The 17,907-nt window shown below is 55.1% G+C and overlaps 1 protein-coding gene across 2 annotated transcripts in view; it reads right to left on the reverse strand.

The window, feature by feature from the left end:
- The window catches only part of CACNA1I (calcium voltage-gated channel subunit alpha1 I), a 114,461-nt gene that overhangs the window by 35,528 nt on the left and 61,026 nt on the right, over positions 1-17,907 (reverse strand). For both annotated transcript variants that reach the window (XM_045083831.1, XM_045083830.1), the window contains exons 6-10: positions 17,000-17,159; positions 9,790-10,105; positions 7,801-7,893; positions 4,220-4,532; positions 1,340-1,761 (exon numbers count right to left, since the gene is read on the reverse strand). In XM_045083831.1, the coding sequence (XP_044939766.1) occupies positions 1,340-1,761; positions 4,220-4,532; positions 7,801-7,893; positions 9,790-10,105; positions 17,000-17,159 (1,304 nt within the window). The remainder of the gene's footprint in view (positions 1-1,339; positions 1,762-4,219; positions 4,533-7,800; positions 7,894-9,789; positions 10,106-16,999; positions 17,160-17,907) is intronic.

Consider the following 17,907-nt stretch of genomic DNA (forward strand, 5'->3'; position numbering starts at 1 on the left):
CCGGCAGCTCCGAACAGAGTGTCGCTGCAGCCCCAGGGGCCGCATTTCAGTAAATTGAATGGAGCCAAGGCTTGTCGAGCTAATGAAGAGGGAAATGAGAGTGTGGCCCACCACGGGGCATGGAGGGCGGGCGGAGGGCTGCCACGGAAAGAGGGCGGCACGGAAGCCAAGGGGGACTTCATTCTAAGCCACAGTAAGATGTGGGTACAGATATGACCCCTCACTGGCTGTGGGACCTCAGGTCAGTGACATCCCCTCCCTAGGCCTCAGGGTCACTAGCTGACAAATGGGGTGCACTCACAGGCCTGGCACACAGGTCAAGGGAGGGTACCCACCCAGGGGCTAGGGGGAACCAGAAAATGGTGTTGGTTTTTTGTTTTTGTTTTTTTTCAAATAGGGCCAGGACTGGACTTGTCATGAAGGCCGTCACTCCAGGGTGTGACCTATGTCCTGTGCTAAGCCTTCCATCCTGTGTCCCTACAAGTGCCTCTTATCTCTTAGCGTACCCTCCCTGAGCTCCTGCCACCTCTTCCATGTGTTTTACCCCCTTAGGACCCTGTCTCCAAATTCCTTTCACCCCCAAAGCCCCAGAAGTATCCCTAAGGCCCAAGGGGCCTGGGACACACCATTCGACTCTGCCAACACTCGCTCTGCCCTCTCTGCACCCAGCGCTGAAGACAGAAGAAACCACGGAGCTGGCAGAGGAGGGAGACAGGACAGTCTTTGCAGGGCAACATCGGGGCCACGCTCAGTGCCTTGGGGTGGTGTGGACAGCGGACTAAGTGGGGGACATCGGGGACAGGATGATGAAGACACTGCCCACAGAGGAGCCGTGGCTGACACAGGAAAAGTCTGGATTTTGTGCCAAGGGCAATGGGGAGCTATGGCAGATGAGGGCACGGAAGGGCCCGGCCTCGGGAAAGAGCACTCCACCTGTCTGGGGGAGAATGGACAGGAGGGCTCATGGGGAAACTGACAACTGGAAGTCAGGTTTGGCAGGGACTGACAGGAAGGGCTGTGGGTGCCTGGTGCCCAGGCTGAGCTGCTCGGGAGAAAGGAGCTGGATCTGAGCCCCGCAATCCCGGGACTCGCGTGGCTCCCCTCAATCACTCGCTCACCCACTGCGCAGACCCCCAGAGCTTCTCCCTCCCTCTAGGCTGGGCCCGGGGCTCCGCACTGAGGCCACAGGGAGGACCTGGACCTAGTCCCTGTTCGGTGGGAGACAGACACACAGGGGGCGTTCAACACCCCGGGCTGCATGGGCCCCGCTTGGGCGCAGGCACCCCGCCCTCCCTCCCCCCCGCGCCCAGCCCTGCACCCGGCGCCCACGCCCACTAGCCTGCTCGTGGTGCTCGATGCCCATGCTGACGGTGTTGACCAGGATGGCCATCATGATGCCCCGGTTGAAGTACTTGCTGTCCACGATGCCTCGGAGCTTGGCTCGAGTCTCCCGCCACACATCCCCGCACAGCCGGGTGGCCCCGGCCGCCCGCTCCTCCTCGTCCTCCTTCCCCAGCCCTGAGGAGGCCCCATCCTCGCTGCTCCGGGCTCCGTCCCCATCGGCCTCCTCCGAGCCACCACCAGAGCCACCAGAGCCCGAGCCCTCCTGGCCCGAGTCGGTGCTGCCCAGGCCCGAGGGCCGGCGGCTCGCCTCGTGCTGGCAGCGGGGGCAGCTGGCGGGGTCGGAGGCCAGCATGGCGGAGATGGGCTGCACCAGCGCGTGGGGCGTCGGGTCCAGCGGACTGTGTTGAGGGCACAGCTCTGCAAGGCAAACACAAGGCAGGGGTGTTGTTGCCTCGGGTCATGCAGGTTGGAAGGTCTCAGAGGCACAGGCCCTGCCCACACCAGGCCCCAGCCTGACCCTGGGACACAGTCCCGTGTGTGTGCCTCAGGCTCCCGGGCTCCAGGCTGTGCCTGGGACCCCCCCCCCCCGCGGGGCCCAGCAGGAGACCAAGGGGCCTGTGGCTCCTGGGGAATCAGCTTCAGCTCTCTGGGATCTGTCTGCCCCTGTGTAAAGCCAGGACTCGGAGCGCCGCCTTGCAGGGCTATGGGGAGGGTTCAACAGTGCTGCGTGTGGTGTGTCTGGAACCGCGCCTGGGGCACACGTGCCTGTTACCCAGCCTTGTTCCATCATTCTCTGGCCCGAGGCCCAGCCCTCCCACCGTCCTGCTTGCTGACATCGGAGCTGGGGAAATGGCTGAGAGTCAAGCTGGTATGGAAGATGGACGCCCCTCAGGGGGAGCCCAGATGGCCTGTCCATTGTCCATTGTCCCACCCTTATGAGGGGCTTGTGTCCCGGGGAGGGAAGGAGGCGGGAGCCCAGGGCAGGCCCTCGCTCTAGAAACTGCCTGACACTTCCCTCCTCACAAGCTGAGAGTCGGGCTGGCTCCTGGGGGCGAAGGCACAGCAGGGAGTGGGGCGTGGAAGCTTCCATTCCCTTTGCCGCCCCAGGGAGAGTTTCAGAAGCCTGGGCCAGTCGTGGGCCAGAGTTCTGCAACCCGTCAACCCTTTCAAACGGGTGTCAAGGAGGTTCTTTCCGGGTTTGGTTTCTTCATGTTTGCCTGTATTTTCCTAGAATAAACGTGTTTTGCTTATGTGAGCCATAAATAAATAAATAAATAAATAACATTAAAGGGAAAGAAAAACATGTAATGCCTACCCTTCCTTTCCAGACTTTGCCTCCAAATATCTCCCAACGGCCTGGACGAGGCCCTCGGACACATTCATCCCCTGGAGCCGGAGGGGGACAGCCAGAATCCCAGGGGTCGGTCCCATCTCAGCCAAGCCCTGCTCGGCCCCACTTGTGCGTGGGGCTGGGCCCCTGAAACTTGCTTTGCAGGGGAGGGGGAAGGGAAGGGGGAAGGCATGGAAGCCCCAGGACCAGGGGCACGTTCTCCCTCCAGACGGCCCCCTGAACTTCCCTCCACACAGGTTCCTGGCGGGGCGGGACAGCAGCAGGAAGCCCTCCCCACATCTCCTGGCCTCGCCAGACCCCAGCTCCCCCGTCCACGTGCTGGGCCAGCCCACGGGCCACCTGGAGCCTCCTCCAAGACCATGCCTGGACGGCTGGCACCCAGGGATGGGTGGGCGGCAGCTCTCCAGCTTGCCTCCCAAGAATCTCAGATTCCCAGGACGTCAGAGCCGCGGGAGCAGGGCGTGGGGGTGGCTGACTCCCACGGCTCCCTGAGCCTCCCCCACCCCAATTTACAGAGCAGGAGCCTGAGACCTACTGAGGGGCCCAGGCTCTCCAAGGTCACACACTGTGCACCTGCTCTGGGGTCCAGTCCCTGCAGACTTCCGTAACACCAGCGGCTGGTGAGGGGGGTGGGGGGTGTTGGACTTGGCGGGGGGTGCCATCTGCCAGGGTGCATTTGCCTTCTATGGGAACAGGAGCGTTCATTTTTCATGACCCCCTGGAGGCGGGCTCAGCAAACCCAACTCAGATGTCCCTGATGTAGGAGCTCCAGTGGCGCAATCGGTTAGCGCGCGGTACTTATACAGATGTCTCTGATGCTGTTTTTGTCCCTGACACATCGTGTGACCTTAAGTGACCCCCTTCATCTATCTGGACCTTAGTTTTCCCATCCAAAAATGGGATCATGTCACTCACTGGGCCCCCTTCTTAGGACTATTTTCTAGAACAGAAGAGAAAATGAATGGAAAGCCCTTTCTGAGCCTAACAGCCAAGAAACAGGAGATCACAAAATGGCACAGGTGTCCCTTACACACCATGCCTTTGCAGGGGGGGGGCACACCCCCTTTATTCCAGGTGGCCGGTCGTCACTGCTCTGGTGTGCTAGCAAGCATGTGGGGGCAGCAGGAACCCATGCCGGGGGGTGAGGCAGGCTGAGTGGACAGGAGTTTCAGGGTTTTACCAGACAGGATGGACAAGTGTTCATTTCTCTCAAGTGTGAAGCCCAGGGTTGAGTCTGAGTGCATAAGACCACACACTGGGACCCCAAGGGAACCCCTCCAGGGGGCAGGGTGCTGCACCCACCACCCTAGCCCAAGGCCAGCCCCGGCCAGGCCCCAGCAGGAGGTCAGAAAAAGGAAAGGGGTGGGGGGAACAAGGGGCACAGACTGGAGCTCCGCCTGGGCTCCCCCTGCCGGACAGCTCTGCCAGCACTGAGGAGCTGGGGGCTATGGGGTGCCCCGGAGGACACAGGGGTGGGAGGGGGCCCTGCGGCACCCGCTGAGGCTGCGGGGGCAGGCCACTTACTATAGTGCCTGGGCTCCTTGGCGTGGGGCCCGGGCTTGATGCTGGTGGGCGCGCCCGGGGCCGGGCCCTGGCGCCGGCTCTGCAGGGCCTGGTAGAGGCCCAGGGCCCGGCGCCTGGCCTTGCGCAGGATGTGGCAGACGTACTGAAAGATCTCCTCGTAGCAGTCGCCGGGCTCCGCGTAGCTGGCCACCGTGCTGGAGGACAGGTAGCGCTGCCGCTGCTCCAGCATCAGCCGGTGCTCCCGCTGCTTGGTCTCCGAGAACTGGGTCGCTATGACAACGAGGCACAGGTTGATCATGAAGAAGGAGCCCACCTGTGACCAACGGGAGGAGAGGACAGGGACAGGAACAGAGGGGACAGATTGGTGGTGGGGGGGGCAGAGATGGGGGAGAGGAAAACGAAGAGAAAGAGAAACGGAGGCGGGGGTGGGGGGCAGAGATGGAGCCGGAGTGACAGTGGCAGGGGAGAAGCAGAGGGACCCAGAGGCAGTAAGGAAGACAGGAAGGGGAGAAGGGACAGATCGGAGGCACCAGACGGGGATGGGACAGAGCCAGGAGGCAGACAGCCAGAGATGGCCAGGAGGACAGAGAGGCGACAGGAGAAACACCGAGAGAGAGTGACACAGGCTCAGAGAGTACAGGGCAGAGGGCACAGCAGACACAGCGACAGGGCACGGGGAGGTAGGGAGAGAGGGTGGAGGGCCCAGAGAGACGGAGAGGCACGGGCACAGATAGGGACAGGAAAAGATTGCTGAGGCCTTGTTCCGACAGGAGGCCAGGGCCCCAGGACAGCGGTGGCCCGGGCAGCTCCCTAGGCCCCACTGGGACCTTCCAAACCCGCTCCCACAGGCCCTCAGCCCAGGGCCACGGCTGCCTCCCACCTGGGACACCAGCACAGAGGCCGGGGAGGTCGGCCGGGGAGGGCGGCCCAGCCCTGCTCAGGCCATCCGGGCCCTGAGCCCCATTCCAGCCCTTCCCTCTCTCTGGCTTGACTTTGGCCTCGGTTGGGCACCCAGACAAAAGAGAAGCTTCCTTCAGAAAGCGTTTACTTGTGTGGCTGTACCCCTGCTTGGGTGGAGGAGGCAGGGAGAGGCTGCCCGGTGAGTCCGAGGAATCATGCCACCTCCTGACTCAGGGCCCAGTTCCAGCAGCCACCACAGGGAGCAGAGCCCTTCCTGCCCCGGTTTCCAGAGGGCAGGCCACGACCCTGGTCTTAGCTAAGCCTTTGAAGGGGATCCGCAGGCCCGTCAGCAAGGGGCGTGGCTTTGCCTCCTCCTCCAGGCTGCCTTCCTATAGACCCCAGACCCAGCCACTGATTCACCCTTCCCTCCTGTTCCCCAGGACAAAAATAGGGACCTGAGCTTCTGGGGTTATGGGGGGGCAGGTAGAGGGAGGACTTCTTGGCTGGAAGATTCTGGAAAAATTCCCCAGTAAGAAGATGCCCTTCATTGGCTTTCTTGGTCATGTCTTCCAGGAGCATCTCCTAGGGCCCTGCCCTGCACCAGGCCCATGGGAGGGGTCACCGGGAAGAAGAAGGCACAGCCCCTTCCCTCTGGGAGCTCACACCTGCCAGGCTTCTATCCAGCCTACCTCCACAGCTGCAGCCCTGTGGCCGGGGGCCCCCCTACCCCATCCCTTTTGGGCCTCTGTTTTCCCATCTGTAAAGCTGAAGGCTCAGGAGAGACAAGCTTAAGACTTTTCCAGTCATGGGGAACCCTGCAGACCTCTCGCCTTACTGGGGCTCCGGGTCCTCACCTGAGGAACAGAGTGGCCAGGAGGCCCAGCAGGGCCAGGGTTGTCAGGGCAAAATGACAGCAAAGTCACTCAGACTCTGCTCTCTGGGCCCTTCCCAGCGCCTGGAAAAACTCAGCACCGTCCGCCCCTGCCAGTGCCCCTTCTCTTAGGACAGGGCCACCTGGGACCCAGTAACAGCAGCGGGCACACTGACGGGGTGTTTCCTGTATGCCAGCCCAGAAGCCTGGGTGCTGTCACTGTCCCCTACTTTACTGCGGGTCGGGGGAGCTGAGGGGCCTGCCTTGGGTGACACACTGGGTGTCACCGACCCCACATTCCCACCCCTGACTCCATCCAGAGGGACAGACCACATTCTCCAGCCCCTCCTGAAATTCAAGGCTCCTCTAAGCAACCCCAGTGTTTGAGGCCCCGCCCTCAGGACTCTGCCCATTTCAAGGTCTCTGTGCGCAGCCCCCTGCCCCGAAGGCTCTCCCCACAGCTGCCGGCCCTGAGCCTTTAAGGCTCAATTCTGAGATCACCTCCTCCAGGAAGCTTCCCACTCCCCCATCCCTCCTCCAAGCTAGATTCGAAAGATCGTCTGGGCTCCCTCAGCCTCTCAGGCTTCCTTCTGTCATGGCTCCTAACATGCTGCCCGGTTGCTGTCAGCTACAGCCCATCCCCCACCCCCACCGCCCCCAGCCCCCAGACCAAGCTCCTGGAGAGCAGAGCCGGGCCCCCTCAGGGCTCAGTTCCCAGTGCTCAGGCTCAGGTCCCCGAGCAGCACAGGCTTCCCTGGCTGTGCTGGGAAAGTGGGCAGACCAGTGGGTGAACCACAATGCTGATCAAAGCCCAGACCCCTCTCCTTTTAGCCAGCTAAAGGCCTCCCCAGGAAGGCATCAGAGCAAAGCTGACAGCGGGGATGTCTCAGGTCATTGCCAGTTTGTCCTGAACCCCTAGATCAAGGTCCCCCCCAGCTCAGAATGGGGTGCTGCCCCAGAGAGCCAAGCGTGCTCTCTCCCACCACCAGGACGCCAGAGAACTCAGCCTCAAAGCAGCAGGGAGCCAGCCAGCGCTGACTCTCCGGGAGTGAATCACCTTGACATTTGGGGGATCGTATGGGGGCTGGGGCTGCAGTCAGGCATGACAAGGTGGATGAGCTCATATTGGGCAGGCTGTGGGGGAAGGCAGGAGGGGCTGCCGGCTGGGGAAGGACCCTGCTCTGTGAGGCAGAGCCCCGCCTCCACCCCGAAGCAACCCCCACAAGGCAGAGCCACCTGAGAGGTGGGGATCCCTCTGAGATTTCAGGGAGACCAGTGGAGAAGCGGGGGGGGGGGGGCTTCCATCTCAGGGCATCTCCTTTTCCCACCCCAGGAAGAGAGGAGTAAGCCAGAGCCCTAGAGAAGCGTCTGTCCAGGGGCTGCCCCTGGTTAAGGTCAGGAGAAGAACGCATTCCCCGTGACCACGAGGCAGAGAAACATGAGCAGAAGCGACTAGATGGACTTAAATGCCCAGAAATGAGAAATGAAAGCAATAGAAAATGATGAATGCTTCCCGCCGCCGTCTTGACGAGTCCCTTCCATCACCCGCGGCCTGGAGGCATTTAAAAATCGCCCCTCCTGGGGAGCCCGGCTGGCTCAGGCAGACTCCTGATCTCCGGGTTGTGAGCAAGAGCCCCACGCTGGGTGTAGAGATCACTCAACAATGACATCTTAAAAAATTGCCCCTCCTGCTCCCTCCCACTCAGGACCCCTGGCTCTGCGGGGTTCCTTGGGACCCCCCCCCCAACCCCATCCCTCGTCCAGGGGTCCTTAAGCTGGCCCAGAAAGCCCCAGCTTCCCTGACACTTACTATGATGAGCAGGATAAAATAGATGAAGTTGTAGAAGGAATGAGCGTCCATGACGTAGTACATGATCTCCACCCAGCCTTCCAGAGTGATCACCTGCAGCCGAAACAGAGTGGGGCGGGGGTGAGCCCGAGACCGGGCAGGCAGGACCCCCGGGCAAGGCACGCAGCAAACGCAGCGTCCCAGGCAGAGGCCCTACCGTGCACCCGACCGCTTTATACACATTCTCCCTCGGACTCCTCACAAGGCTTATTAACAGGCCAGCCATTCTCACCCCTGGCACACACGTGAGGAACCAGAAGCTCAGAGAGGTTAGGTATTCGCCCACTGTCACACAGCCCAGTAGGAGGGAGAAGCCAGACTTAAACCTGGTGCCTCTTGCTCCAGAGCGCCCCCTCCAGTCTCCCACATGAAGGCAGGAGGGCTGGAAGCTGGGGGCCCTGGGCTCTGGCCCCAGCTCACCAGCTGGGCCATTCTCTGAACCTCAGCTGCTGCTGCTGCTTCTAGGACACAGGCTAGCAGGCCACCTGGTCGGCAGGGCTAGGGTGCGGTTCGGCTGAACCCAGAAGCGTGGCCGTGATGAGGCTGGTGTGACTGTTGTCCCCATTCTCCTTCCCAGAGAGTGAGGCAGAGCAGCCTTGGGCACAACAAATGCTGGGCCCTCCCCAGCGCCGCCTTTTTGTCCGCTTCTGGAGCAGGAGCCCCTTGGCAGCCCACTCACCCTCCCGGGGCCAAGGGTCTCCAAACGCAGCTGCTGGGCTGTGATCAGATCACATCACAGCTTGCAGCTCTGAATCCCGTGATCTACTGCTCCCCAGACCAAAGCCACAAAGCAGCCACCTCAGTAGGGCCCTCCCATCTTCTCGGGGCCTCTCAGCCACCGCCCTCTCTCTGCTCTAGCCCTGTTCTTCCCTCTGACGGCAGCACGCAGGTGACCTTGATCCAGCCCTCGCTGGGCTGATGGCTCTGCTCACATCGTCTGGTTTCTCCTTCCCAGCCACACATGGTAAGAGAGCTATTATTACCCCGACATTGGGGGGGAAATTTGAGGCTCAGAGACATCAAGAACTACACCCAAGGCCCCACAGCCCTAGTCCCCTCAACATACCCCATCCCTGTCCTCAGCAACGCACGGGGGCCATGCAAGGCCATCAAGCCTTTGCGCACAGTAATATTAACACTGCTTCGTGCAGGGGCGCCTGGGTAGCTCAGTCGTTAAGCATCTGTCTTTGGCTCAGGTCATGATCCCAGGGTTCTGGGATCCAGTCCCACATCGGCCTCCTTGCTCAGCGGGGAGCCTGCTTCTCCCTCTGCCTGCCGGTCCCCCTGCTTGTACTCTCTCCCTCTCCCTGATAAATAAATTCTTAAGCAAAGAAAATAAAAAGGCTGCTTTGTGTGTGTATATGTGTGTATATGCATGCATTGAGTAAAATGTATTTCTTAGTGACTGATCAAGAGAACCGTCCAAGAGACCTTGCCCAGCCCCACAAACAGCTCCTTGGGGCTCTCTATACAACCCCGGGGCTTCCCTGTACCCCGGCCTTCGCTCCAGCGCTCACCTCCACCAGGAATGTGTCTGCCCCCACGTCCTACGTGTGGCCTTGCCTGGTCAGCCCCTCGAGCAAGGCGCAAGTCTGGCCTCTCCCCTCTCTGAACAGACCTCCCTGCTGGGATCCATCTGCCCCTGGGCCACCTGGGATTCCACAAAGAACACAGGCTTTGGGGTCACCCAGACCTGGACTAAAATCCCGAGTCTCCACAAAAGAGCATGTGACCCTCACATAGCTCGCTTCCTTTCCTTCCAACCTCAGCTGCTCTGTCTGTGATCGGGGCTTGTTAATGCCCCCTGTGCCAGCGAGCGGGGCAGATTTCAACAAAACCCCAGCACGAAGCCCCACCTGCCTGAGGAAGCTGTTCGCTCCACCCCTCAGTCCCACTCTGGTCTCCTGGGCCCCCAGCAGGGGTGCAGGCGCCGGGCCTGAGCGGCCTCACCTGGAAGATGACGATCCAGGCGTAGCCGATGTTGTCAAAATTGATGGCGCCCTTGTGGGGGTTGGCGCTGCCCGTGCGGCACACGTTGTAGTAGCGGTTCCAGTTGACACAGAGCCCGCTGGCGTTGAGGTCCTGGCGCCCTCCCCCGAAGTCGTAGACATCATCCTTGGACAGGCAGCACTCGCGGCCCTGCTCCTTGAGCGGGGGGATCTCGTGGCAGCCCATGATGCCATTGTCCCCCGAAAGGGAGCAGATGAAAGGCATCTCATCATCCTCCTCCGGCTGGTAGTAGGGGGGCAGGGCCACATCCCCTTGTCTGTGCACAGGGGATGGGGGGGAATAGAGAGAAGGGGAGGGGTCACCGCCAGGAGGAGCAGAAAGGGGAGAGGCAATGCAGTGTGTCAGATCTGTCCCAACGGGTCCGATCGTTACCTTCAGGCTTTGCCCACATTGTTCCCCCACCTGGGACACCCTTCCTTTCCCCGGGTCGAAAAATCTCCCACTGACCCACTGTGGTCAGCACCAGGGTCCCTCCCCTTGGGAGCCTTCCCTAAGGGCTAGTCCTTGGTCCTCTGTGGCCAGACTGTGGACTGTGCCCTGCATATACCCGCATATTGCTCCTGGGCCATAAGCACCCAACTTCTCTGGGGGGCTGTAGCTCTGCTGGGCAAGGACGGGGTTTCAGCCTCCCCAGTCCCCACACACTGTTTGGTCAGCCCAGGGGACATGTTTAATCCACAGATGCCGACTTTTACTGATCCAAGAGATGAGGAGCTGATCCTCTGCCTGCCCCACCCTTTCCCATCTATGTGGCCTTGGACTGTTAACTTCCTCTCTCCCCAGACCTCAGTTTCCCCATCTGTAAGGCAGAGAGGACAATCACTGCCCTGCCTATCCTGTGGGGCAAAATGATGATCCACTGTAATCCAATCAAAATCCCAACTTGTTTTTTCCTGTGGAACCTGGCCCTGTGATTCTAGGATTTATCTGGACAGGAGAGGAGTCAAGACACTTTTTCAACCCCCCACTGAGCCACCCAGGTGCCCCAAGACACTTTTTTAAAAGGAGGAGAAGGAGAGGAGTCCGACCCGACAAGAGAGCAAAATACAACTACAGTTATTACTGGAGCGTGATACTGCAGCAGGAACAGAAAGATTCATGGAACACCACAGAGCACAGGGACAAACCCATACATAAGGCAGAACTTAATCTATTACAGAAACACCTTTTCAGATCCATGGGGGATGGAAGAACTAAACAATAAATGGTGTTGAGATAATTGTTGTCTGTTTGGAAAATAATAAAGCTAGATCCCTACCTCACTCCATATACAAAAACAGACTTCTTGAAGACTTGGTATCAAAAGAAAAAAAGAATGTAAATTATCTCATTAATTATTTATCTTGATTGCACATTGAAAATAATCATCTTTTGGGCGCCTGGGTGGTGCAGTCAGTTAAACATCTTTTTGTTGATTTTCACTTAGGCCATGATCTCGGGGTCCTGGGATCGAGCCCCATGTTAGACTCTACTGAGGGTGGAGTCCGCTTGAGATTCTCTGTCCTTCCTTTGCACCTCCTGCTCTCTCTGTTTAAAATAAGTACATCAAGGGGTGCCTGGGTGGCTCAGTGGGTTAAAGCCTCTGCCTTCAGCTCAGGTCATGATACCAGGGTCCTGGGATCGAGCCCCACATCAGGCTCTCTGTTCAGCAGGGAGCCTGCTTCCTCCTCTCTCTCTGCCTGCCTCTCCACCTGCTTGTGATCTCTCTCTCTCTGTCAAATAAATAAATACAATAAAATCTTTAAAATAAGTAAATCAATCTTAAAATAATAATAATAATCTTTTGGATATATTATGTTAAGTAAAATATATTACAGAATTTAAAATAATAAACTTCTGGTGGATTAAAAATCATAAATGCAACAAACATAACCGCAGAAGTATTACAAGAGAACAGGGAACATTTTTGTTAACTCAAGATATATGAGGCCTTCTGGATAAAATACACAAAATCCAAATGCTACAAAGGAAAAAGTCAAAAGGTCCTATATACAAATGCAAAATGTCTTTCTTCTTCTTCCTTTTTTTTTTTTTTTAGAGAGAGGGAGAGGAGGCAGTAGGGGAGAGAGAGAATCTTCAGTAGGCTCCATGCACAACATGGAATCTGAGACAGGGCTTGATCTCACAACCCTGAAATCATAATCTGAGCCTAAAGCAAGTGTCAGACATTTAAGCGACTAAGCCACCCAGGCATCCCAAAATGTAAAATTTCTATGAGACAAAGAGGGAGCACACTAAGAAAAAAGGAACAAACTGGGATAAAGCAGAGGTAGACAAGCTTTTTGTGTAAAGGGCCAGATAGAGAATATTTTTTGCAGATCGGATAGTCTCTGGCCAATTACTCAGCTGCACCATTGTAATGAGAAATAGTCATAGGAAATAGGTAAACAAGTGGCATGACTGCGTTCCAATAAAACTTTATTTACAAAAACAAACCAGTGATTGCCATTCCCCTGGGATGAATCCTGGCAACATATAATACAAACAAGAGGGGCATCTGGCTGGCTCAGTTGGAAGAGTAGGTGAGTCTTGATTCTGGGATTTTGAGTTCAAGCCCTACACTGGGTGTAGAAATTACTAAAAATAATAATAATAATAATAATAGGTAAATAAACTTGAAAAAAAAGATAACTGCAGCATGTTAAAATCACCTATAACTCAGTAAAAAAAAGAAAAATAACCACTAGGGGAGAAAGGACATAAAAATGCAAAGAAAAAAATTCACAGAAGAGGGACGCTTGGGTGGCTCAGTGGGTTAGACCTCTGCCTTCAGCTCAGGTCGTGATCCCAGAGTCCTGGGATAGAGCCCCGCATCAGGCTTTCTGCTCGGCAGGGAGCCTGCTTCCCCCTCTCTCTCTCTGCCTACTTGTGATCTCTCTCTCTCTATGTCAAATAAATAAATAAAATCTTTAAAAAAAAATTCACAGAAGAAATAAAAATGGCAATGTACTTGAAAAAAAATGGGGGGAACCAATATATCATTATATAGGAAGAGTTGCTCACTTGGCTAATAATAGGAAAATGCAAACAAAAATAACATCAAGATCACTTTATACCCATCCAAATGGAAATGTATCGGTGTTAACAGTACTAAGTGTGGAAAAGAGTGAGTATAAACAGACATGCGCACACGCTGGTGGGAGTGTGTGCTGATACAAACTTTTTAGAAGGCAATTTGGCAACATCCATCAACAATGAACATGTACACACCCACCCCACATCAAATGGCCACCTGACAGTCAGAGAGCCAGCACTGCGACTCCGCAGAGCAGGGACGGACTTCTTAGTCAATGGTGCTGGGACGACTGAATAGCCTACAGAGGGGAAATCTTGACCCCAACCATACAGCTTACTGAAAATTATCTGAGGGGGAATACAGACCTAAATGTGAAAGATAAAATGCGAAGCTTCTAAGAAAAGACATCGGAGAATATTTTCATCACCTTGGCTTAAGAAAAGATTAAACTGGACACAAAAAGCAATACTAAAAAAATGACTGGGGGGCACCTGGGTGGCTCAGTGGGTTAAGCCTCTGCCTTACGCTCAAGTCATGATCTCAGGGTCCTGGAATCGAGTCCCGCATCAGGCTTTCTGCTCAGCGGGGGGCCTGCTCCCCCCCCCTACCCTGCCTGCCTCTCTGCCTATTTGTGATCTCTGTCTTTCAAATAAATAAATAAAATCTTTTAAAAAATTTGGTAATCCAGATCATTACAACTAAGAGCTTCTTTTCAAACCAAATAACACCATTAAGAGAGTAAAAATGGAACAGGCTAGAATAAAATATGTGCAATATATATATAAATACACATATTATACATACATATATAGATAGATACATAATATGTATATATATACCAAATATACAATTTCTATAAATATATCATATATACACATAAAATATCTGCAATTATATGTATGATTGTATATATATATATATATATATATATATATACAGCCACTACAAATATATAATAAAAGGACAACCCAATCTAAAAATAGCTACAGACCATAACAGACACCATGTAAGAAGATGCACGAATGGCCCATAAGTACATGAAAAGTGCTAATCACTAGACATACGGACAGTACAAATTAAAACCACAATAAGATACCATCGCCCTCTCACTGGAATAGTTAAAATTAAAAGGATGGGCAATACCAAATGTTGCTAAGGATGCCGGGCCCCTGGAACTCTCCGACTTTGCCAGCAGACATTTAGTGCAATCAATCCAGAAACCCATGCAACAAAATCTACCCAAGCTGAACACACATGCACCCTTCACGATTCCACTCCTGGGTATCTACCCCAAAAAAAGGATGGCTCTATCCACCAAAGATAAATCCAAGAATATACATGAGTCATAAGAGCAAAAAAAAAAAAAAAAAAAACAGCCCAAATCAACAGTGGCATGAAAAAGATAAATACTTGTATATTTGCTCAATATCTACCCACAGCAACGAGAAACAAAGCAACTACCGCCCGCAAGCATGTGGGTGACTCTCAAAGACACATTACCCTACGCCGAAGAGGCAGACACAAAAGGTGGCTTCCTGTATGATTCCACTGTCAGTCAAAAACAGGCAACACAAATCTATGGCGATAGAGGTCAGAATAGTGGCTACTTTGGGGTGACAGGGATAGGAGCCGGCCAGGGGCAGGAGGGAGCCTCCTCACAGGAAAAACTTCATAAAGCTGTATACTTAGTAGTTGTGCCCACAACTGAAAGCGTTATATCTTAACCAATAAAGTATAAAAACAGATACACATTGGGGCACCTGGGTGGCTCAGTGGGTTAAAGCCTCTGCCTTTGGCTCACGTCATGATCCCAGGGTCCTGGGATCGAGCCCCGCATCAGGCTCTCTGCTCGGCGAGGAGCCTGCTTCCTCTTCTCTCTCTCTCTCTGCCTGCCTCTCTGCCACTTGTGATCTCTGTCTGTCAAATAAATAAATAAGTAAAAATCTAAAAAACAGACATACATTTTGTTAGTAATTATGAGCCTAGCCATTGATCACTGTGTCCACACGGATCACGTGTGTACACAATGCACTCTTGTGTGCAAGAGCAACACCTTGGAAACCATGCAAGGTCCATCAATAGGGACTGGCTGGATGAACCATCGTTTCTCTGCGGAGTAAGAAACACTGGTGTGAAAACACCGTCCAGCTACCCTGTTTGAAAACCTGCCTGGAATGGGAACAGGCGTGTGTGTGCATGTTAATGCTTAGACAGAATCTGGAAGAAGGGACCAGATGCTTTGCAGAGGACACCAGTCCACATTCTGGCCTCTGCCACTTCCTAGCTGGGTGATACTGTCTTGATTCTGTGCTCAAGAACCCCCAGACCGACCATTTAGGGTCTCCGCAGGGGCTTCTGCGCGCTGGGAGCACACTCGCCGGGGGCAGTCACAGCGGTCTCTGCAGGCGGGGGCACCTGAGTTCGAATTCCAGCTCTGGCTTTGTCAGGCTTGCCCTAGAGCTTAGTACCCCACGCTCGGCCTCAGCTGCCGGGTCTCCACATGGGGTCAGATTTCAGCGTCACCTCAGGCACACCTGTTACACTGGGGCACTTCATCACCGTTAGCCAATTAAATAAACCAATCTAGAGACACTTGATGACCAAGTTAAATAAACTCACAAGTGTGATTTCACACAGAGATGGTGCCAAGAGGAAATCAAACCAGATAATGCAATAGGGTGTCTGGGAGTGGGGGCGGTGAGGGGTGGTGAGGGAAAGCCTCCAGCAGGTGTGACACTGGGGCTGCCGTGGGATAACGAGAACGGGGTGGCCGCAGAATGACCTAGGGGAAGATCCACGTGGGACAGAGGGGTCTGGACATGTCCTGAACTCCCAAAGCTGAGAGCTCATGCCTGTACATCTCCATCTTTGAAGCCCAGACCAGTAGAAGCAGGTGCCCCCCTCTCCTGCTGCCTCAGGGCCCACCTCTCCTGAGTGATTGACACACTTCTGAGTGATTAACCCTCCCACAGGGCCCTTCCCACAAGGATGCCCCTTCTCTGGTCTACCAGGTGTCCCACGAGTCCCCCCAGCAATGGGCAGGTGAGCCAGGCCCCTCTCCAGTCCTCACCCGGCTCTCTGGTTTAACTTCATCTCCATGACTGACAGGCTGGGAGGGAGAAAGCTCAGCCCACTCCAAGCAGTGTCCCCATGCCTCCTGCAGCGTCCTCGGTCCACAAGAGTCACTCAGTGGACATATCTGTGACTGGCTCCCCCAGGGCAGGAAGTCCATCTTCTGCTGGGTCCTCTGCACTAAGCACGGGCTTGGTAAGAGCAGCCACTTGAGTGCTTTTGTTGAGTGAGAGGCTGAATGAACACACTCCCCTATTTCTGTCTCCCCAGGGCCTGGCACCAGGCAGGAGCACACTAACACACAGTAAAGTGGTAGTAGACTCCTGTCCAAACACATCTGTGTAGGTACACACACTCCAAGACATGGCTCACGCCTCACCATGGGCATTCCATAGATGTCAGATCTCTTGGACAACTCAACACAGCTGCTCCAAGAGCCGAAGTTTGACTTCTGTTTGGATGGCTTTGACAATCGCCTCCCTGAGGGGTAGCCTGCCCACCTGCTCATCAGGGCATTGGCTGACTGAGAGATGACCTTTCCCTGATGACTCAGTCATGGAGAGGAATGTCTGTCACTGGGCCAAGTTCTGTGTCTGCTTTTGAGGTTTTCTGTCTCCCTTTTCCCTGTCGACATCATGTCTGCTTGGGTCTTGACTGTCCATTCCCCTCTTATTTGACCTCCTGGTAGGCAGCTTCCACTCTGTCCATTCTTCCATGGGGCCCCAACTGGGCCCCATTCCCAGTTACCGAGTAAGTTCAAACTGTGTGCTAAGTAAGAGTCACTGGGAGCTGAATTAGCATCGAAGGACCTATTTTAGTCTAGGACTTTATGATGCCCATTTTGAGGCCTCACTGGCCTTTTGTGCCCCTTTTAGCACCCAGCCATTCACAGGAGACCCACCACCGACACACCTGAGCACATTTCTTGACTTCTCTGCCCCACTGGGAATAAGGATTGGGACCAGGGGCTCAGTGAGGAGACCAACCCCTCAAACATCAGAACCACTGCCGCCCCAGGCAAAGATGGCTGGCGGCCACCATGGTGGCAGGGGCCAGACTCACATGGTGAAGTTCTCCTCCAGGAAGCAGCGGTTACGCAGCAGGCCCGCCCAGAGCTGTACGCCAATGATGCCGAAGATGAAGAAGACAAAGAAGCAGAGCAGGAGGACATTTCCCAGCATGGGCAGCGTGTCCAGGAGCAGGTTCACCAGGATCCGCATACCTGTGGGTGAAGAGACTGTCAGACTTGGGAGCAGAGGGCCCCAGAGGAGAAAGGAAGAGCAGGCTCAGAGAAACAGTGAGAGGGGCCCAGGGAGGAGAGGTGGGGACACATGGGCAGGGGCTCCTAACCGCTCCCAGCCTGCTCAGTGGCCATTAAACTGACGTTCCCTTTGGTGTCGGCCCTTCCACCCAGAGGCCACGGAAATGGCTCTGGGCCCCACCGCACTTACACCAGATTCCTGATGAATAAGCAGCTATTTAGTTATGGAGTACAATTTATGTGCCAAACTCTCTTCTGGGCAATGCACAAATATGATCTCCTTCAGTCTTTATGACAAATCTGTGAGGCTGGTGATATTATCCTTATTTTATAGAAGGGGCGACTAGAGGTCCATAGAACTAAAGCTACTTGCCTGAAGTCACACAGCTGGGAAGCAGCAGGGTCTGGATTTAAACCAGGGGTCCTGATACCAAGTCTGGCCTTCCCTCCACAACCCCCCATTACCTGGCAGCCTGAGACTGAGGCTGGCTCATCTCACTCTGTGCAGAACCCACCCAGATGAACACAGTAGGTGTCTAATGAATGTGTCCCAAATGTCCTTCATCGCTGGGGCAGCCACTGGTTCCAGCCAGAACCACTCCACTGACCCATCCCACTTCATGGTAGAACCAGGCATAGCTCTCAGACAACATACAGAAGAGCCATTCCAGCAGCAGTGGACTCAGATCCGGCCAGAGAGCAGAAGAGG

This window comes from Mustela putorius, unplaced genomic scaffold (genome assembly GCF_011764305.1).
Source record: "Mustela putorius furo isolate JIRA1106 unplaced genomic scaffold, ASM1176430v1.1 tig00000738_pilon_pilon_pilon, whole genome shotgun sequence".
In the NCBI taxonomy this organism is placed as follows: Eukaryota; Metazoa; Chordata; class Mammalia; order Carnivora; family Mustelidae; genus Mustela; species Mustela putorius.